The sequence below is a fragment of the Lynx canadensis genome, chromosome B2 (assembly GCF_007474595.2).
Source record: "Lynx canadensis isolate LIC74 chromosome B2, mLynCan4.pri.v2, whole genome shotgun sequence".
Lineage (NCBI taxonomy): Eukaryota > Metazoa > Chordata > Mammalia > Carnivora > Felidae > Lynx > Lynx canadensis.
The window spans coordinates 8,086,793-8,113,267 of record NC_044307.1 but is presented as its reverse complement, the minus strand read 5'-3'; the positions used below and the strand labels follow the sequence as shown (position 1 = coordinate 8,113,267).

Sequence of the window (26,475 nt, the reverse complement as noted above, 5' to 3'; positions counted from 1 at the left end):
CCTAGATAGAGTCATTTCATCAGCCACGGTGACACGGGAGCATCGTAACAGGCCTTCTCTAGGTAGGAAGTGAATGCTTGAGCGTGGCTTCTGCCCCGTCCCTCAGCTACGTGGGGAGAGCCTGCGGGGCCAGAATAGACGTGCTGAACCCCGCGTAGACCCGTGACCAGCTAGCACGTGTGCAGTTTTCAGAGTGATGACTGAGGCGTGGGCAGCACCTGTAAGCACAGAGTCGTTGGGGAAAGGAAATAACTTCTGTTTGTGTCCTCAGGGAGCCTCCTATTTTCAGTGGAATGATCAATGGCACCTGAGGTTTGGAAAGTTGTAAATGTGGTCTCATCACCTCTTTTCGTGGTTCCTCCCTCCTGACTCTCTTTGAATTCGTATTCAGTAGGAACTTATTTAGCGCCTTCTGTGTGTCCAACGTTCTCCTGGGCATTGGGCATATCCTGACGGTAATTTTCAAACCAGAAATTTATCCTCGGTGTATTTCTGTTAAAAAAATCTAACGCTAAAGGTGATTCTATGATCACTATTTGTTGCCGGTTGCTGAACCCGTGATGTCTAAAACACCTTAGCTCAGCATACGAAGTTCTGCTACAAGCTGCCAATCTACCTTGCCAAACTAACAATCCTTTGCCAGTCATTTTGATGTAAACTCATTCCGGTGCTTCTGACATTTCATTATTTTCTGGGTTTGTATTTGGTCCACTAATGGTTCTGTGCCTTTCCATATACAATGTCTTCTGTTCAGAATACATTTTCCTTTAATCTATGTGAGGCACTCCTGTTCGTCCTTCAAAACCCTACTCACACATACCCCTGCATCCCCGAAAGGCCTTCCTGATTCTTTTTCAGACAAAGCGAGTTCCTCTAGCTTGTGTTTTAGCAACTCTGTTCACACTTCTACGACAATATTTCCTACTGGAATTTCTCTGCCAGTGGAATTCTCAGGAAATGCATGTTTCCAAAGGCTGGGACTGTGTTTCATTTATCTGTGTCTCCTTCAGGCCTGCCTGTCTTAGGAGTTTAGTAGTAGTTTTGCTCCATAAGTTAATAAAATTATGCAAAACTAAAACTGTCAGATAACTCAGGTAGTGAGAGTGTTTATAAAGGGTGGGAGAGACGTTGGAAAAAAATTTCATTTCTAAACATGCAACGTTTAATTATAGGTCTGGAGAGAGATGGTGACTATGAGGGAGATAGCTAGGGTATTTAGACATGTTTAAAATGAATCTACTACACGGCATTTACAAATATAGAGAAATTCTAAGTAGAGCTGTGGTATGTAGTAACTCGAAATTATTTCTGGAGGCTCCATGGAGAAGGTCAATTTTAAGCCTATGCTTGAGAGGTGGGCAGGTGTCTTCAGCTGATGGGAAATGGGCCCGGAAAGCCATTTGCACTGAGGAAGAAGCATGAATCCAAACGTGTGGCTAAGCTGACTGGCCGTTGGCAGGTCCTCGGTGAACGCATGATGTGGCTGGAAATTTGGAGCATCCACCACACATCCCTTGTCCACTTCAGCGTTCAGCTAATCAAGAACAAACACGACGGGTCAAATGAGGAGCAGAGATCACAGCTTCGTCACCCAAAGCATGCCTTTCCTGAAAAACTGTGGCCATTGTGCCCTCCTCCACTTCCTTAACCAAAGCCTAACACCTCAACCCCAAATGGACTTCCCGCTCCCTAAGACTCAAAGCTGGAGGCTGGTCCCCCTCTCTTGGAGAGCCGGGTCCGCAGCAGAGATGCTCAGCCAGCACAGAAAGTCACAATCACGTATGGAGCCCAGTCCCTGAGCACAACACAGTGCGCTGGAGAGTGGAGGAGAGAACTTTGGGCTCCCAAGGCTGCTTCTGGACCCCAGGCCCAGGGCCCTGCACGAGAGGGAGAACCACGCAACCTGGAAGAAAGGCAGGCTCTCTGCCATCCTCACCAATCTGTGGGAGGACTTGAGGGAAAAGGGGGGACAGAGAGGTAGCTTCCTTCCTACTCTGGAACCAAAATGACCTCACCCACTGGTGCCACAGTAGCCCGATCAGATATGCACACTTCTTTTTTGGAGAGGTGAGCCAGGGTGTGGGAAGAGGGGCCCACCGGCGTTCACCCCACGCTGTAGTCTCCCTGGTGGTAGGGTTGATTCCCTTCCCGTCTGCAGAAGTGGAGGTGAGAGGTGGAGTGGGTGTATCATTTCTGCAAAAGATGTGCTGAGCAGGTGTGCTTGGGGTGGAGGGCAGCTGTCCCGGGGGTGGCAGAGGCTGGTGCAGGAAGGTGAAGACACTGGGGCTGTGTGTGGCCTTGGGAACTGGACGGGGGGAGGCTGACTTTCAGACCCTTAGCTCCGGAGCAGCACCCACGAGAAAGGGTTGATGTGTGTCTTGATGGCAGGATAGTCCTGCTTAGAGGCAGACAGAAGAGATGTTTCCGAAGGATGCAGCAGGACCCCTCAGAGGGTTGAACGGGTCGGTCCTGTGTCAAGTCTGAAAATAGCCACAAGTGTCTGGGCCGGTTCCCCCTTCATCCAAATTTGTGAAGGATTTCCCAAATGTAACCTGGCCACAGGCCCTCCAATGTTAGCAGAATTATAGAAAGGACTGGAAGCTTCTGGAAGGGACCCAGAAACCAATAATCCCAACCCTCTTATTGTCCAGATGAGAAGACAGAGGCTGAGAGGGATTCCACATCAGCCTTAGTTTGAATACACTCCCCCAAAACATCACACATCTCCACCTTTGTTCTGTGACGATTCTCAAGAAGACGATCTTTGTCATTTTCTGAAGATGTCAGGTTTCGGTCGTGGAACAAAAACCTTGGATTTACAAGCACACCTCTTCACGTTACAGCCCCTTTGGGGTTCATCACTGGCTGTTGAAAATTTAAGGTCACCTTGGTGTGAAAGAATTGTTAATGGGAGTGGGTTGTGCTAAGTTGAAGGTCTGCAACCAGCTTCAGGAGCTGGTCAGCATCTTACTTTCACGACCTTGAAAGGCTGTTTACATAAAAGATAAGGGAAGGTCCATCTCATCCGGCCCAGGGTACTCATGAGAATTAGTGGGAGGGGCTAGCAGGAAGGAATAACAGGAAGGGGGACAGACTACTGAGACAAGGGGCCTACAGACAGAAAAATTAGCACTTTATTTCTCCTGGAACTAACTCGTGTCGCTAACGTGGGACCAGGTTTCAGATGGAGGACACAGTGACTTTCAACTATTATTTCCCATTTGGTACGTTGCCTTTTCACTTTGTCGAAGGTTTTTTGTTTTGTTTTGTTTGTTTGTTTTGTCTTTGCGGTACAGAAGCTTTTCATTTTTATTTATTTTTTTTTTTTTAATTTTTTTTTTCAACGTTTTTATTTATTCCTGGGACAGAGAGAGACAGAGCATGAACAGGGGAGGGGCAGAGAGAGAGGGAGACACAGAATCGGAAACAGGCTCCAGGCTCCGAGCCATCAGCCAGAGCCTGACGCGGGGCTCGAACTCACGGACCGCGAGATCGTGACCTGGCTGAAGTCGGACGCTTAACCGACTGCGCCACCCAGGCGCCCCTTTATTTATTTTTAATTTTTAATTTATTTTCTGAGAGAGAGAGCTCACGTAAGTGGGGGGAGGGCGAGAGTGAGAGGGAGGCAGAGAACCTTAAGCAGGCTTCATGCTCAGCACAGAGTCCAACGTGGGGCTCAATCTGACAAACCGTGAGATCATGACCTGAGCCAAAATCGAGAGTGGGATGGACGCTCAACCATCTGAACCACCCAGATGTCCCCAGTGGTTTTCAGTTTGATATAGTCCCACTTGTTTATTTTTGCTATTGTTGCCTCTGCTTTTGGTGTCAGATTCAGAAGAATCATCACAAATACCAGGGACAAAGAGCTTACCACTTATGTTTTCTTCTAGGAGTTTTATTTTTTCAGGTCTTATGTGCAGATCTTTAATCCACTTTAATTCATTTTCATGTATGGTGTAAGGTAGTTTCATTCTTTTGCATGCAGCTGTTCAAGTTTCCCAACATATATTGAAGAGACTGTCCCTTCCTCGATGTTCATTCCTTTCTCCTTTGTTGTAAATTAATTGACCATATGTACATAGGTTTGTGTTCTCCATTCTGTTCCATTGATCTACGTGTCTGTTTTTAGGTCAGTACCATACTCTTTGATTAATACAGCTTTGTAATATAGTTTGAAATAAGGGGGTGTGATGCCTCCAGTTTTATTCTTTCTAAGGATTTCTTTGGCTATTTGGGGTCTTTTGTTCCATACAAATTTAGGGTTGTTCTGTTTCTGTAAAGAACTGAAGAACACCATTGGAATTTTGATAGGCGTTGCATTGAATCTATAGATGGTTTTTGGTAGTATGGAAATTTTGACAATATCAACTCTTCTGATTCATGAGCAATGGGATATGTTTCCATTTATTTGTGTCTTCTCTAATTTCTTTTATCAATATCTTATAGTTTTTAGGGGCACCTGGGTGGCTCAGTCGGTGAAGCATCTGACTCTTGATTTCAGCTCAGGTCATAATCTCATGGTTCGTGAGTTTCAGTCCCACATTGGGCTCTGTGCTGATAACACAAAGCCTGCTTGGGATTCTTTCTCTCTCCCCTCTCTCTCTGCCCTTGCCCTACACTCTCTCTCAAAATAAATAAATAAGCATTAAAAAATAAAAAGTTACAGTTTTCAGTGTACAGATCTCTCATTTCCTCAGTTAAATTTATCCCTAAGTATTTTATTGTTTTTGATGCTACTGTAAAGGGAATTACTTTATTTATTTCTTTATCAGATAGTTTGCTGTTGGTGCACAGAAATGCAACTGATATTTGTACATTCATTTTGTATCCTGCAACTTTACTGAATTTATTACTTGTAACAGTTTTTGTTTGTTTTTCTTTTTTTTTTTTTTTTCAGGAGCATTTAGGATTTTCATATTCAAGATCATGTCATCAGCACACAAAGGCAATTTTACTTCTTTCTCTCCAATTTGGATACCTTCTGTTTCTCTTTCTTGCCCGGTTGCTCTGGCTAGGACTTCCAGAACTATGTTGAATAGGAGTGGTGAGAGTGGCAACCTTGTCTTGTTCTTGATATTAAGTAGAAAACTTTCAGCCTTTCACCATTGAGCATGATGTTACCTGTGGGCTTGTCACATAAGGCCCTTATGATGTTGCAGTACGTTTCTTCTATATCCGATCTGCTGAGTTTTTATCAAGAATGGATGTTGAATTTTGTCAAATGCTTTTTTCTGCATCTCTTGAGATGATCGTATGATTTTTATCGTTCATTCTATTATGTGGTGTAGCCCATTGATTGCTTTTCACGTGTTGAACCATCCTTGCATAGAAGGGATAAATCACACTTGATCATGATATATGATCCTGTAAATACGCTGTTGAATTTGGTGTGCTGGTAATTTGTTGAGGATTATTACATCTATATTTATCAAGGATGTTGGCTGTAGTTTTCCTTTCTTGCAGTTTTCTTCTCTGACGTTAGTATCAGAGTAATGCTGACCTTGTAGTGCTGAGTTTGATAGTGTTCCCTCCTCTTCAATGTCTCTGAAAGAGTTTGAGAAGAATTGGTGTTATTTCTTCTTTAAATGTTTGGTTGGATTCACTGATAAAGCCATTTGTTTGGGGCTTCTTTTTGGGGGGAAGTTTTTGATTGCTGATTCAATCTCCTAACTTGTTATTGATCTGTTCAGATTTTCTAGTTCCTCAGGATTCAGACTTGGTAGGTTGCATATTTCCAAAAACGTATCCATTTCTTCTAAGTTGCCCAATTTGTCTGTGTATAATTTTTCATATCAGTCTCTTATGATCCTTTGTATTTCTATGCTATCAGTTGTAATGTATCCTCTTGCATTTATAATTTCATTTATTAGGGTCTTCTCTCTTTTTTCTTGGTAAGCATAGTCAAATGTTTGTCAATTTTATTGATCTTTTCAAAAAGGAACTCTTAGTTTTGTGGATCTTTTTGATTATTTTCTATTCTGTTTCTTTTATTTTTGCTCTGGTCTTTGTTATCTCCCTCCTTCTGTTAACTTTAGGCTTAGTTTTATTCTTGTTTTCCTAGTCCCTTGAGCTATAAAGTCAGGCTGTTTATGTGAGATCTTTCTCCTTGCTTAATGTAGGCACACAATTATCACTGGAAATTTCCCCTTTAGCACTGCTTTTGCTGCATCCTGTCAGTTGGGGTATGTTGTGTTGTCATTTCATTTGTTTCAAGATACTTTTTTATTTCCCTTTTGATTTTATCTTTGACCTACTTGTTGTTCCAGTGTGTGTTGCTTAATTTTCACATACTTGCGAGTTTTGCAGTTCTCCTCTTGTTAGTGATTTCTACTTTCATATCATTGTGCTTAGAAAAGATACTTGGTATGATTTCAGTCTTTTGAAATTTGCTGAGACTTGTTTCATGACCTTACATATGATCTGTTCTGGAGAATGTTTTGTGTGCACATGAAAATAAGTACATTCTGCTTGCTGTTGGGTGGAATATTCCATATACATCTAAGAGGTCCTTTTTGTTTAAAGTACAGTTCAAGTCCAATATTTTCTTATTGATTTTCTGTCTGGATAAGCTATTCATTGTTGAAAGTGGTGTGGTGATATTTCCTATTATTACTGTATTGCTGTCCTTTACTCCATTCAGACCTATTAGTTTTTGATTAATATGTTTAGGTGCTTCAGTGTTGGGTGCATATATATTTAGTTGTTACATTTTCTTGATGAATTGAGTCCATTGTCAATATATAATGACCTTCATTGTCTTGTGTTACAGTCTTTGACTTAAGTCTATTTGTCTGGTATAAGTATGGTTGTTCTTGCTTTCTTTAGTTTCTATTTTTGTAGGATATCTTTTTCCATCCCTTAATTTTTAGCCTGTGTGTGTCATTAAAGCTGAAGTGTATCTCTTGTAGGCAGCATATAGTTGGGTTTTGTTTTTTATACATTCAGCCACTCTGTGCCTTTTGATTGGAGACATTAATCCATTTACATTTAAAATAATTATTGCTAGGTACGGACTGACTGTTGGCCTTCTTATTTAAAAAACAATTATGTTTTTAATTCCAAGGTCATTAACCTACAGTATTGTATTAGTTTCAGGTGTACAAAATAGTGATTCACCAATTCTGTACAGTACTCACTGTGCATCATGGTAAGTGTACTCTTAATCCCCTTCGCCTGTTTCACCCATCCCCCCATCTACCACCCAACTGTTGCCTTCTCATTAATTGTTTTCTGGCTGTTTTGTAGTTTCTTCATTTCTTTCTTCCTCACTTTCCATCTTCCTTTGTGAGCTGATAGTGGTATACTTTGATTCCCTTCTTTTTTTTTTTTTTTTTTGAGAGCGAGAGAGAGAAAAAAAGTGCAAGCGGGGGAAGGGCAAATAGAGAGGGAGAGAGCATCTTAAGCAGGATCGATGCTCAGCACGGAGCCCAGCTCAGGGCTCAATCTCATGACTGTGAAATCATGACCTGAGTCGAAATCAAGAGTCTGCCCCTTCACTGACTGAGCCACCCACGTGTCCCTGCCTTCTTTTTATTTTGTGTTCTCTAGGTTGTGGTTACCCCATAGCTTACTTGAAACATCTTATAGAGAACAGTCTATTTTAAACTGATAACAACTTGGGGTGCCTGGGTGGCTCGGTCAGTTAAGTGTCTGACTCTTGGTTTTGGCCCAGGTCGTGATCTCATGGTTTTGTAGGTTCAAGCCCCACATAAGCTCTGTGCTGATGGTGCAGAGACTGCTTGAGATTCTCTGTCTCCCTCTCTCTCTGCCCCTCCCCCACTGATGCTGTCTCTGTCTCATCCAAAATAAATTTTAAAAGCTTCAAAAAATAAATCTGAAATAAATTAAAAACAAGATTGCCTTTAAAAAAAGTAATAAACTGATAACAACTTAACTGTGATCACATACTAAAACAGTACCTTTTTACTTCCCCTCCCCCCACATTTATGTGTTTTGATGTCATGAGTTATATCTTTTTATATTGTGTATCCATTGTGAGATTGGTGTAGCTATGGCTGTTTTTAATAGTTTTGTTCCTTACTCTTTTTACTAGAGTTAAATGGTTAGCACACCCCCATATTATAGTATTAGAGTATTCTGAATCCGGCTGTAAACTGCACCAGTGTATCGTCTATTGGTATTGTATTTTTTATATGTTTTCAGGTTACTAGCTAGTGCCCTTTTGTTTCAGCTTGAGAATTCCTTTCAGCACTTCTTATAAGGCAGGTCGCTGCAGTGAACTCCCTCAGCTTTTATTAGGGAAAGTCCTTATCTCTCCTTCATTTCTGGAGGACATCTTTTCTGAGTAAAGCATTCTTGTTTGGCAGGTTTTTCTCCTTCAACACTTGAAGTATGTCATCCCATTCTCTCCTGGCTTGCAAAGATTTCTGCTGAGAAATCTGCTGATGGTGTTATGGGTTTCCCTTGTATCAGAGAAATATTTTTCTCCTGATGCTTTAATTTTTTTCTTTGTCTTTGATTTTAGACCGTTTTGTTACAATGTGTCTTACTGAAAATCATTTTAGATTGAAATTTTGAGGTCCCCTTTGAACTTCTCAAACTTGGATGTCTGAATCTGCTGGGTTTGGGAAGTTCTCAGCCATTATTTATTTAAATAAGCCTTCTACCCCTGTCTCTTATTTTGAAACTCCAGTGACGTATAGATTGTTTCTCTTAATAGTATCCAGTAATTCCCATAGGTTTTCTTCATTCCTGTTCATTTGTTTTTGTTTTTGTTTTTCCTTGGCTCCTCTGACTAGCTAATTTCAAGTGATCTGTCTCTGAGCTCACTGGTTCTTTCTTCTGCTTGGGGCAGTCCGTTGTTCAAGGTCTCTACTGAGTTCAGTCGTTGAATTCTTCAGCTCCAAAATTTGTTCGACTTTTTTATGTTTTCTGTGTTAACTTCTCATTTTTTTTCTTGTGTTGTTTCTTGATCTCATTAAATTGTTTATCTGTGTTCTTTTATATCTCTCTGAGCATCTTTAGAACAATTATTTTGAGTTCTTTGGGGCAATCCCTGTATCCTTTTCTTCGGGATCAGTTATTGGCAGTTCACTGTTTCCTTTGACGAAGTCATATTTCTCTGCTGTTTCGTGATTCTGGGGCCTTGAGTAGGTGTCTGCACATTTGAAGAAACAGCCACCTCTAGCAGACTTTACGGACTGACTTCAGTAAAGAAAGATGTTTTCCTGTGGGTGACATTGTGGTGGCGTGTGCCATGACACAGATTCTGGGGGGTCAAGGCACCAAGTGCGGGGATGTGTGTGGCAGCTCTGGGTCTAGGGGGTGTGGTACCTCGTCAGGTCGGGCCGCCGGGGTCCACAGCAGTCACAACTGCTTTGTCCTTGATGAGTGCTGGGAAGGGTCCAAAGAGGCTACAAGGACTGTTTAGGTCCCCAGCAGCACGTCCAGGTCTATCAGCTAGGGGTCAGGGCAGGCAGCAGTTGTGGCCAGAGCTAGCAGCGCACACACCTGGCTGTAGGGGGCAGCCCTGGGTTCCCGTGTGTGGCTGGTATACAGACACAAACGTAGTGGTAGGGACCAGGGCGGACAGCAAGAACCGGGGCCATCTTCAGGCACAGTGTTGGCTGTGGGGGTGGCCCTGACTGTCAGCATATGCTACTATAGCTGCTGGTTCTTGCCATGGGAGCACAGCAGTAGAGGCCAGTGTTGGGAGTCAACCAGAAGCAGGTACAGAGCCAGAGGGGCTAGTTGCAGGTAAGTACAGTACAGGCCTGTGACACAAGACAGGCTGGAACTGGGCTCACAGGCGGGCAGAGGCCCTGGCTGTCAGTAGTTCCTCCTGCAGCTACGTGGTCTCCCCATGGGCGCGCACATGGCCGTGGAGGCCAGGGACAGAGGTTGAGTCAAGGGTGCGCGAATGTTGGCTTGGATGGGGAGGGGATCTAGTTCAGTTGAGGCCGGCGGTGGAGGCCAGTGACAGGAGACAGGGCTGAATCTGGGCCCACAAGCAGCCCACAAAGGAGGGGCTTTGGCTGTTGGTGTGCACGTCCGTGGGGGCACGCCTGACAGCGGAGGCTGGTGATAGGAGTGAGGCTGTTGCAAGTGCAGGGTTGGAGGGGTTAGCCCCAGCACGCACACGGTGGTGGAGGTCAGCCGCGGGGATCTGGGCTGGTATCTTGCATTTCTGCAGCTGCAGAGGCTTGAGGGGGCTGCTGGTCCTCACTGATTCTGGTGGGGATGGGTGGGGAGGATGGTAGGAAGCCAGGAGGAACTCAGGGGGCTGGGGTCAATGAAAAGCAATACCTGTGGGGTGAAAACTAGTGAAATCTTTGGGGGGTTCTCATTGGGTAATCGGGGGAGGGAGAAAGAGTGAGAAGAAAGGAAAGAATGGCTCTAATCCTGTCCAGACTAGTAATCTAATAATAATGATAGGCAAGCTAGCATGCGAGAACCAGCTAGCTTGCTGAGAACCAAGTACGTACAAGATGCTCTTCCTTTACAAACGTCAACTCATTTAATAATTATAATACAGTGATGTAGGTACAGAGGACAGAGAAGGGACTGGGTCCTGTATTCCCATGGTGGCGGCTGCATTCTCCTTGGTCTTTGCAGTGAAGTAGTTGGTCAGAGATGCTACCTGGCCTGGGACCCCCTGCCTGGCATAAAAATGGGTTTAGCTTTTCACCCGAAATGAAGGACCGTCTTTTTTTAATGTTTACTTATTTTGAGAGAGAGAGCGTGCATGAGTGTGAGAAGGGCAGAGAGATGGGGAGAGAGACACTCCCAAGCAGGCTCCACGCGATAAGCGCAGAGCCCAGCTGTGGGGCCCAGTCACAACGAACCACAAGATCGTGCTCTGAGCCGAAGTCAAGTCGGTTGCTTAACCAACTGAGCCACCTACGCACCCCAAGGACCATCTTTTTTTAAAAATTAAGGTGACGTGGCATTATAATGCTCACAGACCTGTAGGATATGTTTGTGGGAAATGTGGACCCCAAATCTCTATTTCAAGCTAGGCTGAGGTAATAGAGATCTTCATCTGGAATTTAAGGATGAGGAATATAGCCTTCCTCTTGCAGAATTGATAATTCGTTAGAACCTGAGAGGTTGGAAGGTCCGGGGAACAATGTCTTAGGATACTGAAGCATTTGCCAGTGAATGTCTGCCAGTAGAAGATGGATGTCAAATTTCAATTCAAGTATGTGAATAATAAGCCCCTTTGGCAAAGAGGCAGAGACCACATGCATTCTTCATGATCAAACAAGAATACAAGTGCTAAAAATTGTTTCATCAATGTGTAGTGGAGTCCCCTTGGGTGAAATTCTGGCTAGAAGAGGAGCCACTTGAGAAGGATTGGTTCACACCTCCAGGAATCTCGTCAAAGTCATTCATAACTACCAATTACACTGTGTCTTGTAGTTCTAAATGACATATGAAAGGATGCAAAGAAAAGCACTAGAATTTTAGCCACAAAAGAAGACTTATGCGTTTAATTAGTTTGTGCACAGGGAGAAGGAACCCAAGTGTCCATCAGTGGATAAATGAATAAACAAAACGTGGTCCGTCCATACAGCGGAATACAATCAGCTTTACAAAAGGCAGGAAATTCTGGCACATGCTACAACATGGATGGCCCTTGAAGACGTTGTGCTAAGTGAAGTAAGCCAGCCACAGAAAGACCAATACTGTGTGATTCCACTCCTGTGCAGTACCAACTGCAAATTCACTGAGACAGAGGGTGGAGTGGTGGTTGCCAGGGGTTTGAGGAAGGCAAGAATAGGGAGCTTGATAGGGTGTTTCAGTTCTGGAGGCAGGTTACACGGCATCGTGTAGATACTAACACTACTAAACTTTACACTTAAAAATGGTTATGATGAGGGGCGCCTGGGTGGCTCAGTCGGTTAAGCGTCCGACTTCAGCTCAGGTCACGATCTCGCGGTCCGTGAGTTCGAGCCCCGCCTCGGGCTCTGGGCTGATGGCTCGGAGCCTGGAGCCTGCTTCTGATTCTGTGTCTCCCTCTCTCTCTGCCCCTCCCCCGTTCATGCTCTGTCTCTCTCTGTCTCAAAAATAAATAAATGTTAAAAAAATTTAAAAAAAATGGTTATGATGAGGCGCCTGGGTGGCTCAGCCGGTTAAGCGTCTGACTTCGGCTCAGGTCATGATCTCGCGGTTCATGAGTTCGAGCCCCACATCGTGCTCTGTGATGACAGCTCAGAGCCTGATTCTGTGTCTCCCTTTCTCTCAGCCCCTCCCCTGCTTGTGCTGTGTGTGTATGTCTCTCTCTCTCAAAAATAAAAATAAAAACATTTAAAAATTTTTTTTAAAAAGGTTACAATAGTAAATTTTGTATTATGTGTATTTTACCACAATTTGAAAAATCACAAATAAATAAAACATTTAACCCATCAAAATCGAAATGTGCACTTAAAATCTTAATAACTTATTTCTGTGTGAAGGAAAATGCCTCCTAGAGCATTTCTGTCGCACCCTCGTAAGTGGTTTTAACACTTACATTTCTATAAACTGTGAAGCGCATTTGATTCCTCTCAAAGTTCTCTCCTAAGAGCTTAAAAAAAAAAGTTATTCTACCTGAATGAGAAGGTCTGTGTGGAAGTTCTTTGGTCTTGGCTCAGAGAGGCAGTGAATTCAGTAATGAAAATCTTATGGGTTTCTAAAATTAGTAATCATTTCAGTTTTCTTGACCAATTGAACATTCATTGTTGCAACATTTGTACTGCAGTCTGTCTGTCTGCCTCTCTCTCCCCCCACCCCACCCCCCTCTCTCTCTTTCCCTCCCTCTCTCTCTCTCCCCCTCCCGCCCCCCTTGGGTTGCTGGTCAACCAGTTGGCTTCAAGTTATTCCAGGGCCACACCCATCCCCTCTACTTCCTGCCGCATATCTGCCGTTCCTTTCGTAAGTCATGTCATGGGTCACCGGGCAGTTGGGTGAACGTGTGGGGTGGCCACCCACTGTCAGGGCTCAGAATGCACATGCCCCATTAATGAGTCAGGGGATGAATGAGGCCTGAGGATGAACAGCACACCCATGTGAAGGCTGAGGAGTATTGCGGGCATGGAAGGAGGCCTCCCGCGTCAGGTGCTAACTGCGTACCCCATCCTCACAATGCAGCACTCATGCTGGAAACGTCCAGCACCGACAGCTCCTCATTGGCCGTTCCTGTGGCGTCAACCTACCTCATCTCTCAGCAGGTGCCTGTAGGAAGGGTGTCTCCTCCAGACAACATCACCAGACGACTTGAAGCACTCTGCCCCTTTGGTGTTCATCTCGGAGTTGAATTAAAGCAGTGAATTCTCTCCTTTCTGGGAGTAGCCTGGCGTTAGAGAGATCTATTCCAACCCCCTGCCCGTGTTTACGTCGGGGTTTGAAGCTGGTTTAGATGAACATCTTTGAGACCCCAAGGCTTAGAGTAAGGAAGTATTTTTAGAGATGCTAGGCTATTCCATTCACAAGGGCGGCGTTAGAGCTGCTTTAACAAATTACTCCAAATCATGTGGCTTAAAACAACAGCAGCTTAGTCTCTCTCGGTTCTGGTGGCCAGAAGTCGACGTGTTGGCAGAGTCAACGTGTAACCCCTTGAATCTCTACAGGGGAACCGTTCCCTGCCTCTCCCAACTTCCAGCGGCTCCAGATATCCTTTGACTGGGGGATATAGATTCCAGTCTCTGCCTTGTCTTCACATGGCTTCCCCTGTGTCCGAGTCTCTCAAACCTCCCTCTGCGTTTCTCTTGTAAGGACACTTGTCGTTGGATATAGGGCCCGCCCCAAACCCAGGATGATCTCATCTTGAGATCCTTAATTACATCTACAAAAATAATCTCTCTTCCAAATAAGATCCCATTCACAGGTTCCGATGCTCAGGACTTGGACCCTCTTCAACCCACTGCCGATGGACGTATTTCACTGGTGATGGGAGGTGAATGGCTAAAACCTCCCTGGAGCAGTGTTGGCCATATCCTGTTCTGCACTTCTCTGTTCTCTGGGCCCTGGGTCTCCCAACCTCAGCCCAGAAACCCAGGAACCAAGTCTCGTCCCTCCCCGCGCCCCTCTGCCCAGTCTCCCGCCTCCAGGCTCTCTCTCCCTTCCAAGCTGAAAATACACTTTTCGCCACATGGGCGCTGAGAAGGGAAAAGCATTTTGCCAAGGTTACACATCGAGTTGGCAGAGGCGGGGCTGGGGTTCAGAGTTCCTGCTTCCGAATCCAGCGTCCTCTCTGAAATGGTTATTTTAAAATAGTATCACTGCGGTTATAAAGCACGGGGAGCAGAGCTTTCGAATGAGAATGTTGGGCTTCCCGCACTCCTGGCAGGCTTTCTAGGCTGTTTTCAAAGAAACTTCTCGGCCTGTCAACATTCTCACCAGCCCCTCTTACCTTCCGAGCGTCACAGGCACGACAACGTGCGGGCAGACGCGCTTCTCACAAGCTCCTCAGCCAGTAGCTCTGTCGGCAATTTTTCATGTCTCGTCTCCAAGGCATATGATGGCAGAGACTCTCCGGCAGCTGAGCTGCACACTAGCTCTGTGAACTGGGCTGTCAATTTTTATTTTAATCCTCCTTTATTCACAGTTTGATTTCATTTAGGATTGGCCTCCCTTCCTGTTCAAATGCCGGGCCTACGGCCCCACACTCCCTGGCACAGCTAGATCTAGTCATCACTACAAAGAAAGAACTCTGCCCCTAGACGCTCGGAGGGGAGTTTGGCTCCCGTGTTAACTCAGTCTTCCTGGGCAGCTCTGAGTCCCGGGGCAACAGTTGGGAGAGAGCAACGAGGGATCCCTTCTTCACTTCCTGTTTCCTGGAACCACACCAGCTTGGAAGTGGTTTCTTTTCTTTTTTCTTCTAATACCCAGTTGGCTTTCCCATGTTCTTGAGGAGTAGGAATACACAGACCACGTTGTAGATCTCCGGAATGGTAGCCCTCGCGAAAAGGTTTTACAAGGGAGATGATGAATATTCTGACTCTGGCCTTTGAGTGCTTATGAAGTCAGAAGATGCGTCCTTTGGTAAAAGGATTCATCTCAGGTGAAACACAAAGGCTCGGAGCTGATCCTTGAGCAAACGCCAAGTAGATATATGGTGTAGAAAACCAGAAAGGATGCCTTGGTGAGCATCCGGGACCGGCAGGAGCCCCATCTCAGCGAGGAAGGGCCTGAGTGCACCTTTCGGGCTGTCCCCTCCGTGAGCACCCCTGAACGTCATTCCCCTTGCAGCCTGTGTTCCCTGATTTGCTTGATGTAAACCCGCTCTACACGCCTGCCTCTTTGTAAAGCTCATTTGCAGTCAGTTTTTGCCGTCCTCATCGTCGTCGTGATTTTCTAAATCAAGAAGATTAAAGCCTAAGAAAAGTAGATGCAAACCTGAGATCAAGTTTGAGCTGACTTGAAAGCCCCCCTTTCAGGAATAGTTAGGGAATAAGGTGAACTAGAACCACAGTGCTCCGTGCAGTCCCTAGCCAGCCGAGCAGAGGTCGAATGAGGTTCCAGTCTTCTGCTTCCCAACAGAGGGCTGGGAGCCAGAATATGCTCCCCCTCTGGGTATACTCAGATTTAGATCAGGCGGGTCTATAAAAGGGGGACATGTGGATTCCTGAAGTTTCCCCCACTTCTCAAGCTCAAATATTATCCTCTCAAAGTCTGTCCAGGTTTCCTCACCATATATTCCAAGTCATCAGTTTCTTCTCATGTACAGCCAGGAATGGGACTTTGTACCTTTTCTGAGGCCCGTGGAAATGGCAAAATTGAGGCTCAGAAATGAAGAAATTTGCTAACACTCACACAGTCAGGGTGACTCACAGCCAGGACTCAACACTAGGAATTCCAACTGTATGGCCAGTGTCTTTTCTCTATGTGGGGGAAGATAAGAAAGCATTTTAGGTACACAGAGTCTGAGCTGCCAACATGGCACCCATTTGGGGGATACACAACAGGTAATAATGGGTCAAGGTGGAGAGAAAAGTCTAGGCTAGTAATGTCAACTTGGAAGTCATTTGCTTGAAAGTTATGAGGCCGATGTGAATGAGGGAAGCAAAAACGTGATGATAAACCCTGAAAAGGTATATCACTCCCAACTATATTTAGGGAGTGAAGGACAAAATATGAGTAGGCAAAGGACCTAAAAGGAGCAGTCAGAGAGGTAGGGAGAGAAACCAGTAAGGGCTAGTGCTGTAGAAACTAAGTTAAGATGGAGTCATAAGAAGAAAAAGGTGGTCAGGAGGGTTTCATTGAAGATATCAGTTTGTGGGGGATAAGACCCAAGAAGTGTCCGTTGAATTAAATAGCTAGATCTCTTTTCTGAGTTCTATACTTGTATACTTGACATGTTTACTTGACTTCCCAAAAGTACCTCAAGTTGTAGATTCATATGTCCTGAAGTTCTGTCTTCCTCTCTACACTGCAGTCCCCAAATCTGATGCCCCTCCAACATTCTTATTTCAGTGAATGTGTCTATCATCTATGGGGTTATCCCAAAGTAGCCACTGGTAACAACTTCTTCCTCACCTACTGCATACAATCCAACATCTTCCTAGCTGAAAGGGAGGCTGAGAAACTGGCCAGGGTTGGCTTGGACCAGGGCTTGGGAAATATTTTCTGTACAGGGCCAGGTAGTAAATATCTGAGGCTTTGCAGGCCATATGCTTTCTGTTGCAGCTCCTCTCATCTATCCTTGGAGTATGAAAACAGCCATAGACAATAAGTAAGTGAATGGGTATGTCTGTGTTCCATCACTCTTTTATTTACACAAGCAGGTGATGGGCTGGATTTGGCCCAGGGGTAGTTTGCCAACCTCTGGCTTAGATGAAACACAGACTCCTTCTAAGAGGTGGGCACACTGTCATTTCAAACAGTCCTGATTCTGTGAGCAAGAAGTTAGAGGAGCCTGGCTCTCGGTGGGCCATTAACGGTGCCCCTCTCCTGGTCTGCGACACCCACGTCTCAGACATGACAACTGCCCCTCCCGATGGCCGGCAACTACAAACTATTGGAAGCCTTTGTTGAATTTTGGAAGATGTTTTTTTGGTGTTTAATAAAGAGTGCAGTGGAATGTTTTTTCCCCCTGACTGTTGCCAGTAGTAGACAGTCACCGATCAGAGACTTTTGGCAAAGGGACTCGCTAATTCTACAAAACACCAAATTATAAAATTTCTAAACTGATGCTCTGGCTCTTGAAACTTGATGGAAGGAAGAGTAGGGTTGAAGGAGCTGGAGGCTGGGGGGTGGGAGGGGGGTTGTAAGGCCAGAGCACCTGTGCTGGGGTATATGTTAATTTGTTTGGAAATATTTATCTATGCATACATAGATGGTGCACTTGATGAGTAACTATATTTGTGCTGCACTTACATGCTTTTTCTCTGCCTTTAATGCAATCAGTGCACATTATGGAGGCATGAATATGCAAATGTTGAATAAAGCTTGAATTTTTTAATTAAAAAAGCTAAATCAGGGGAATTATAAGCACCCAATTTAACATTTTTAAATATGAAATGAAATGTTCTCCTTCATTCCCATTCATTGCCATGGATTTTGTTGATATTCAGCATGGAACTTGATTATTTTATGCCTATCTGTTTTTAAAGGAGTTGGCATGGATTTTGGTGAGATCAAGGAGAGTTGGGGGGGGGGCTGTCTAAGGAGGGGAAGGGTAAGAGTGAGAGGGAGACGACTGTGTGAAGAATGACTTCTTTCCTGTCCTGCTTGATGTTGCTGGCACATGAAGCAGCTTATGGCTTGTATATTTTCAAAGAGTATCAGCATATAAATACTCCGTTGGGAATTAAATTTCCAAAAGGAAGCCTTTTCCCCACTCAATCTTCTCTTAATTTAGAAAAAATTACTTTTAAATTGATGTAACACAGCAGCTTATAACAGTTACATTATTCTCCCCCAGGAATAAATGTAGGCTTCTTTCTGTTTCCTTTTCACAGTGGCAAACAAATGCTCTCTCTTCGGGCTTCACCCTTTCTGAGAAGGAAAGGGAACTTCTCTACTGGCTCGGGGTTAGAGTCCACGTTGCAATCGGTTGATTATTTATTAAACACTTACTCATGTGGGATTCAGAACAGTCCATAATTATATTACAGAGACTCATGCCAGGCTCCTTGGCATTTAGAATCTTCCGTGGTCTAAGTAGCCGGGTGATCTTGGCCAAGTGGCTGGTCATCAATAGTCATTATCCTTTCTAATTATGCTGCAGTTTATTCACAGTACTTCTGCCTGTGTGTCCTCGTTTAATTTGAAAACTGTCTCTGGGCCTCAGGAGGAGAATGGGTCAGGCCCCTTTTAGGTCCCCTTTGGAGCTACCATTTTTGAGTTCCATAAGGTGTTTAAGTGGGGATTAAAAAAAGAAAGGGCTAGACTAATGATGACTGCCCACGCGTCACCCTAATTGAGATGCTAGTGTGAACAAGTAGTGGGAAAGCTAGTGTGCACTGGTGAAACAATGTTCAGTCCATGCTCGCCAGTAAATGAACTCTCAGAATTTATAAAGCTTTCCACTTAGGTTTCCTGGTTTGGTCACTTTACAAGAGAAATCCCTCCTGTAGCTTATCTTATTCCTCACATTTTATACCAGTTCCATCGTCATAGTTCAAGACATGCAGTCTGAGATTCTCGAAAGAATGTGAAATTGTTTGAGGCACCTGGGTGGCTCAGTTGGTTAAGCGTCCGACGCTTGGTTCTGGCTTTGGTCCTGATCTCACAGTTGGTGAGATGGAGCCCTGCATCACACTCTGTAGCAGCAGTGGGGAGCCTGCTTAGGATTCTCTCTCTCTCCCTCTCTCTCTCTCTCTCTGCCCCTTCCCCACTGTGTGCATGTGCTCTTTCTGTCTCTCTGTCTCAAAAAACATTAAAAAGAAAAAAAGAGGGGCGCCTGGGTGGCTCAGTCGGTTAAGCGTCCGACTTCGGCTCAGGTCACGATCTCGCGGTCTGTGAGTTCGAGCCCCGCGTCGGGCTCTGTGCTGATGGCTCAGAGCCTGGAACCTGCTTCCGATTCTGTGTCTCCCTCTCCCTCTGACCCTCCCCCGTTCATGCTCTGTCTCTCTCTGTCTCAAAAATAAATAAACGTTAAAAAGAAAAAAAGAATGTGATATTCTTCAAAGGCTGAGGTCCTTTCTACCACACTGGAGGAAATGAAGTGCTCAGTGAGTAACTGAATGATCTAATGAGTTCTGACATCAGATTTGTAGCTATGACAAGATTTCAACGCATATCTCTTTATTATCTTGTCTTTTTTTTTTTTTTTTAGTTTATTTATTTTGAGAGAGAAGAGAGAACCTGCATGCATGAGTAGGGGAGGGACAGAGAGGGAGAGAGAAAGAATCCCAAGCAGGTTCCCCACTGTCATCGTAGAGCCTGAACTCACAAACCGTGAGATCATGACCTGAGCTGAAATCAAGGTTTGGACTCTTAACTGACTGAGCCACCCAGCTGCCCCTATCACACATCATCTTTTCTGATGGAGGTGTAGCAAGATATTACTTTGGTAATACCCAGTTTAAACTAACTGTTGATTTTATTTATACCCAAGTGAGGAAATACACATATATATATATATTTTTTTTAAATGTTTTTAAACGAATGGTTTCTTTTGGAATAATTTCTAGATTTACAGAAAATTTGCAAAGGTAACACAGAGAGTTCCCGTACCCCTCACCCAGCTCTTCCTAATGTTAACATCTTATGTTAACTATCATACATTTGTCAAACCTAAAAAACCACTATTGATACATTACTTCTAACTAAACTCTAGACTTTATTTGGATTTCACCAGTTTTAGGAAAACATTTCTAAGTCTCAGATGTCTGAGTTTGTATATGAGGTCAGCTCAGCTGTTTCAAATTCTGTGAACCTGAGTTTATGGGATCAATGTTATTGGATCACAGAATGCCACATTAGTAAAGAATTTTAGAATCTACATAGTGCTTACACATTTTTTTAAACATTTTTGTTTATTATTGAGAGACAGAGCATGAGCATGGGAGGGGCAGAGAGGGGGGAGACACAGAATCCGAAGCAAGCTCCAGGCTCCGAGCTGTCAGCACAGAGCCCAGCGTGGGGCTCGAACTCACGAACCGTGAGATCATGACCTGAGCCAAAGTCACACGCTTAACCGGCTGAGCCACCCAGACGCCCCAGTGCCTACACATTTTTATGAAGAAGGTAAATAAGCTCTTTGGGGAAACTAAAATTACACAGGCCGACATAACTAGTTATACATAGCACGCTCTACCCAATGACTCCAAATGGTGGTCACTTCACCATAGTGAGAAAGAATCCTCGTATACAGATAATACACTCGTGCCACATCGAAATGAAAAGTTCCTTACGTTGTAACGTGTAGAAAGGTCCCGATTCTCACGGTCTTTTTAATCTACTCAAGGAGGAATTTTGTGGCATGAGCCATTGAAGAAGAGACAGGTGGACTTTAAGAAAGGGGATACGATTGAGGTGTATTTCCAGCTTGCAGTGCGTCCGCGGAGAAGTGAGTCATCCCCAAACCATCCGGGTTTCCCGGGGGTAGGCATTTCATTTGGGCTGGCTATGTGGATTTGAGTTAATCCCAGGTACATGTAAGATGGTGTGATCTTACACGTCAACACCACAAGGAGTGCAGGAAACACTCTGTCGACACGCATAACCGTGAGTCCGTCTACAGCTGATGCCTCTAAGCCATCTTATTGAGGAGCAGGGTGACCAGAATACATTTCGCCCTAGCAGTACAGATGGATACCAGGAAACCGAGCAGATGCATTGTGGCTAATCAGGCAGAGGCGCAGCAGGGTAACTAAAAGCTAGGATTCACATGCCTCCGTGAACCTTAATTAAAGAGCTCGGTGCCTCCTTTTGTTTTATCCGTTGCCAGCGTCTGGTCTCCTCTTGTGATAGTTTTTTGGTTTTTGTTTTTGTAAGTAACTATCCATTTGCTGTGAGAATCTAACGGAGAGACAGCAGAGCGCTATGTCTCTGAACGAGCAGCGTGATGGTCGTGGCTGCCCAAGAGTTAAGGAGATTCTGTTCCTGCAGCTGCAAACCGATGCTCGCAAGAGCCAAGCACAGAGGAGGCAGGAGAGGGTGGGAGGAATCCAGGCTACCTCCGAATTCATCCCGCGCTGTCTTACGCAACAGCCAACAGAAACCAAATGTACTTAAGGGAGAGAGAGCTAAATTATTGAGTAGACTCTTAACAGCAGGCGAGTGGAAAAGACATCTGCAGATTTGTGTTTCACGCCCCAGTAATAAATACAGTGTTGAGAGAAGAAATCTGTCCTGGCAAACGTGTGGGGGTGGGGACAGACTCTGCTAACAGGCTGGCTTTTCCACCTTGATGAGATTTGAGGCAAAGGTTGTTGGCTGGGCCCAGCATTCTTCCACGTGAGCTGGAGAAGGGAAAGAGGTGGGAAAGAGATACTGGGACTTGTAAATAACTAGGTTTCCTATGGTTGGGAGATTAACCCCATGGCCGTTCCAGAAAGCCCTGAAGAAATTGCATCCTGTGGAGAATGTATCTCCATGCAGGGGCTGGATTAAGGGGTCAGCCCTCAAGCTTCTTGAGGCCAACAACAATCTCCATAAATGTTTCTTGGGCCTCATTTCGTAGATGCCTCTCACTGGCACAGACTCACATATGTTGCTGGAAGGCCATGGAAAGAGATATTTCCTACTGGCACTTTGCATGGAAAGATCGATGGGTATCCTTGGAAAGAGCATTGAGTTAGGAGTCCGGAGTCCTGAGCTCTGTTTGCAGTCCACCTTTTAAAGAAGACACTTGTCAAAGGAACTTAACCTCTGTCTGTGTCGATTTCTCAGGACAATCCTATTTCGTGATGACAGAGGCTAAGGATGGGCTAGTCAAACTGCTGTGGGCTGTGTTGCCCCTTTACACCGTCATCATACCTAAACCGAGATAAATCCATATTTTTAGAAAACTATCTCATGCCACTACCCCCTTCCTTTATCCCCAGTGCAATGAACTCCAATTACGGGGATTAGACCAGAGGCATCTAGACATGAAAGTATTCAGATGGTTTGGGCAGTGGGCCTGGGTGTGAAATCACCCCTATTTAAAAAACCCCTAATGCGATCCCCCTTCAGAGCATTGTGCTCACTCACTTATCACTAAGAGCATACAATTCCAGTGACCAGGGCTCAGTGACCTCGTTCCCGCATCCTGCGGTGCCTGCGTGACCCCAGATCCCCACTCCTATCCCCAGGCCCTCAGACCATCTGGCTTCATATTCTGGATCGTGATATCGACCTCAGGTCTGCCATGTTCCGGTGACCCATTGGTCTCTTACCAGTATGCTTCTCTGTAGAATACAATAGCTCCAAAATGGTGATAGAAATGAGTCTTGACATGTGTGGGTTGAAGCCTGGTGTTCAGTCAATTATAATTAGTAAGTTATTAAGTCAGGCCAGAAACAGAAGCATGGGTTGGTCTCATTGTAATCTTGAATCTCACAAGAGGCCAGCAGACACACTGCATGGGAGATTTATGCAGCCCACATTTGGAGAAACCCACCATGCATTTTCTCCTAGTAGAAAAAGACTGGGGAAGAAACCATCATGGCCCCCTTCTCCTAGTGTGGTAACGGATTTTTCTTTAAAGCATTTATCTTTTGAGAGTATAAACTGCTGTATTATCCTTAGCTGAGTTACTTGTAAACCACAGAGTCTGAGGTTCATAAAAGAAACATTGACATTGTAATGAGTGAAGATTGATCAGTTGTAAATTGGACTGGTAGAAGGCACCTTCATTTTCCTTGAAATTAAATCTTGAAACATATAATTCCCCTTTCTTGATTTTTTTTTGACCTATACTGCAGGCCCGCGTGCAATACAGGGTGGAAAGTATGGATGTAGATTGCTCATTTTGACTGGAGACACTAGTTGACTGGCCTAGAGGCTCTTAGGCTTCTGGAAGCCTTCATTCTGCAGCTTATGTGTTTATTTAGGTTTATTGGGCAAGTTTGGGTTCTGGTTCGTTATATCCCTGCACCCACTATCATTCATGTGTCTCCAGAGGGCCAGTGCTGACAGGTTCTCAATAGAACATCTTGGAGAAGTGCACCCTGTGCGTTCTCATCAGCTCTGGAAAGGTGTTTCTTGCATCGGTTTGGGATTTGAGTTCATCTGAGTGACTCAGCATCGGAGGCTGAATGAGCACGCTGAATTTGCTCCAGGGCATTTTGAGAAGCATTGGGGTTAGAGAGCTGTTACAGCCCTTGCACTTTTTGCCTCTTGTCCTTACGATTCAGCCAGAGACAAAAATCTAACTCCCGTTGGTGGGTGCTATCATCTGGGAAGCTGAGGACAGCCCCATGGAGCGGTCATGGTCCACTGCTGGAGAAGAGTGTAAATGGCAAAGAGAGAAGCTAAAACATGACAGCACATGAGTGCACCCTCAACCAGCTATCTTATCGTTGCACTAACTGGAAATAACCTTTTCAGCAGATGGGCTCGGGGGCATTTTACCTTCACCTCGGTACAGCGTTCCATTTGCAACCATGTCTGTCCGGGTGTCTCTGCTTTCTAATTCATTAGGTGATTTTTTTTTTTTTTAAGTTGGTCAGTTAGATTTTGGCTACAAACACTCTGAATCCATGAATAATGTGACCGTCCCCCAGTTTAGGCCTCAGGATGCCATCACGGAACTTGAGACAACATGGAGGTGATGGAGCAAGGAACAGACTCATGATGAGTTACCCTTCACTTTTCCCTCCCTCACCCATCCCACCCAGCTCCCACACGGGTGCCTTGGTTTATTTTATTTTATTTTATTTTATTTTATTTTATTTTATTTTATTTTATTTTATTTATTTTATTTTATTTTATTTTATTTTATTTTATTTTATTATTTTTTAAAGTTTTTATCTACTTAGAGCTTGGGCTCACAAGTGAGCAGGGAAGGGGCAGAGAGAGAGAGAGAAAGAGAGAGAGAATCCCACGCAGGCTCCACACTGTCAGCAAAGAACTCACATACCATGAGATCATGACCTGAGCCGAAATCAAGAGTCGGATGCCCAACTGACTGAGCCACCCAGGAACCCCATGTATTCCTTATTTTAAATGCGGCATATTGGCGTTCTGCCAGAAAGGATGAATGTGACCACTGAAATGTGGTAGAAAGGAGCCGACCAGGCCCTAGGCCTCTGACCCCTCTTGCCCTTCCTACTGCCTGTCTTCAGTCCATACCTATGCCTGTCTAACCCCTTCTGACCAGATGCAATGCAGTCTCTTAGGAAATCAAGACCTCCGAGGCTTATGATGTGACTGTATCCTCAGGTTCTTTGGCTTTTTTCTTTCCTGATTCATTGGGAGGCCTTTCCAGCTTATCACCACAGCTGTCTTGAGGCCCCCACCCCTTTTACAGATAGCTCTGGGATTCAGATTCAGAACTCAGGCAACCATCCTTGGCCCCCTGCCTTTGACCCTCTCTAGGGACAGCACAGTCCAGAGTTGTTTTAAACGTTCCCTAAAAGCTTTAAGGACAAGCAGACAAAACTGTATGCATCTCTAAAATGGTTTGGAAAGCCCAGGATGGGGCTGATTAAGAGGAACTTGGCCATGGGGAGGTCAAGGTTCTTGGCTTTCCCTTAACTCAGCTGGTCTCTAATATCTATGATGCTTGAGATTACCCTAAATGGTGTGTTAAAACTTCCCCTTACAATAACTACGCTATTGCAACTCCCAGATCTTGTCACACGAGCAGAGTGCACATTTCTAAACCTTTCCCTTATAAATCTCTCAAATTCAAGGGTCTCTGAAGAGTTTCTGGGTAGTAAACAGAATCTCCTGAATCCAAACAGTAGCAGGTAGGTTAACCAGGAGAGCTCCTTAACTAGTTAGGGCTCTCAGATGGCTGTGAGTTAGCTCTCCATGGCAGAAGCAGTTAAAGCAAAAGCCACTGAGGAGTCTGTGGGGAACATAAAAGGGTTTAACGGGCATAGATGTCAGGCAGCCTCTTAGATGGCCCCCAGGGACCCCGCCTCCTGGTGTTCCAGCCCTTGTGGAATCCCCCCTTTTAAGTGTGGGTTGAACCTTATGACTTGCCTCTAATAAATAGAGGACGTAATGGGATATCATGTCTGATATTGTTATGGAACCAGGCTGGATTGCTGGAGGGGAACCACCAAACGACACTCAGAGATCTTGGCGGATCGGGGTTTTATTTCACACCAGTGGGCTCAGAGGAGATCCTTCTGCAGAGCTCTGAGTCCCGAGCACAAGCATGGGGAACAATTTATCATCTGTTACTTCTGCATTCTGCATTAGTAGTAATTTGGTATATGCAGCAAGTGGGGCAGAAAGAAGAACCCGGAAGAGGAATCTCTAAGCTGGGGACTAGAGCTTATGTTAGTCCTGTCGGCCATCTTATGGTGCATAACTTTACTTATTTTCCCAAAAATGCTAGTTTGCAAAAGATGGTGACTTCTGTGTTGTTTGTATTCCCTCTCTTGTGCTCTTCTTTGTTGGATGAAGTCAGCCGCCATATTGTGAGCTGCTGTGTGGAGAGACTCACATTGGAAGGAACAGAGGGAGGCCCCCGGCCAACAGTTCATGAGGACTGACTCCTGCCAACAATCGCTAGAGTGGACTTGGAGGCAGATTTTTCCCCAGTCCAGCCTTCAGATGACCACAACCTCTGTCCCCACCCCCGGATTGCAGCTTTTCAGCAACCCTGAGGCAGAAGACCCAGGTAAGCTGCACCCAGATTCCTGACGGTTAGAAACTGTGAGATTATAAATGATGCCGTTTCAAGCCAAGTTTTGGTGTCATTTGTTAGGTGGCGGTAGATAACTAATCCAGCATGTTGAATTGTTGACCTCTGGTATCCCTCCCAGACCTGGGATTTTACGAGTTCTCCGGGGTTAAAAAAAGGAATGAGGCTCAAAGGTATCAACTATATTGATGCCCACGTTGTTCTTTTCTTTCTCCTCTCTTCTTAATAAGCCCAATAAATAGTTGTGCTTATCTGTTGGGATTCATTTTTCCTTGCACTTCAGACTTGTCAGCTAGCTGAAATCTTATTAGGCTGGCCAGAGAAAGTGAACTAATTCAGGCAGGAATCTTCCGGGAATTCTAGGAAGTCCACCAGGAAAAGGAAGATACCATCTGGTTGCTAATGCAGCGTGCTTTGCATGTAAAATAGGACAGATCCCAGCTCAGATAAGCACTTCTGAGGTGTCATTGATTGCTTTCGGTCTCAGCAGCTCTCTCTAATCCAACCTGTTATTTTCACCTTTAGCACCAGGGCCCTTCAGCGCTGGTACCCAATCGTTCCTTCAGTCTTCTGTTTGAGGAGCTGCCATTATTTTCTGCATAGATATATTTGGGACTTAAATGCTATTGGTTCAATAAAAGAACCACGGCGCTTTATTGTGAGTTGAGGAAGCCCAGGCAGGGTTTTGTCCCTGTAGTTCCAAAGATCTATTACTCTGCTGGACCAGCCCACTGAGTGAATGTTTCGTATTAAGATTTCTAGTCTTCATTCCTACA

The 26,475-nt window shown here is 44.8% G+C and overlaps 1 protein-coding gene across 1 annotated transcript in view; it reads left to right on the top strand.

Moving 5' to 3' along the window:
- The window catches only part of CDKAL1 (CDK5 regulatory subunit associated protein 1 like 1), a 714,482-nt gene extending 688,747 nt beyond the window's left edge, over window positions 1-25,735 (top strand). The window contains exon 16 of the mRNA XM_030314751.1: window positions 25,459-25,735. Coding sequence (XP_030170611.1) covers window positions 25,459-25,476 — 18 coding nt within the window. The 3' untranslated portion in view covers window positions 25,477-25,735. The remainder of the gene's footprint in view (window positions 1-25,458) is intronic.
- Window positions 25,736-26,475: the final 740 nt, after the last annotated feature.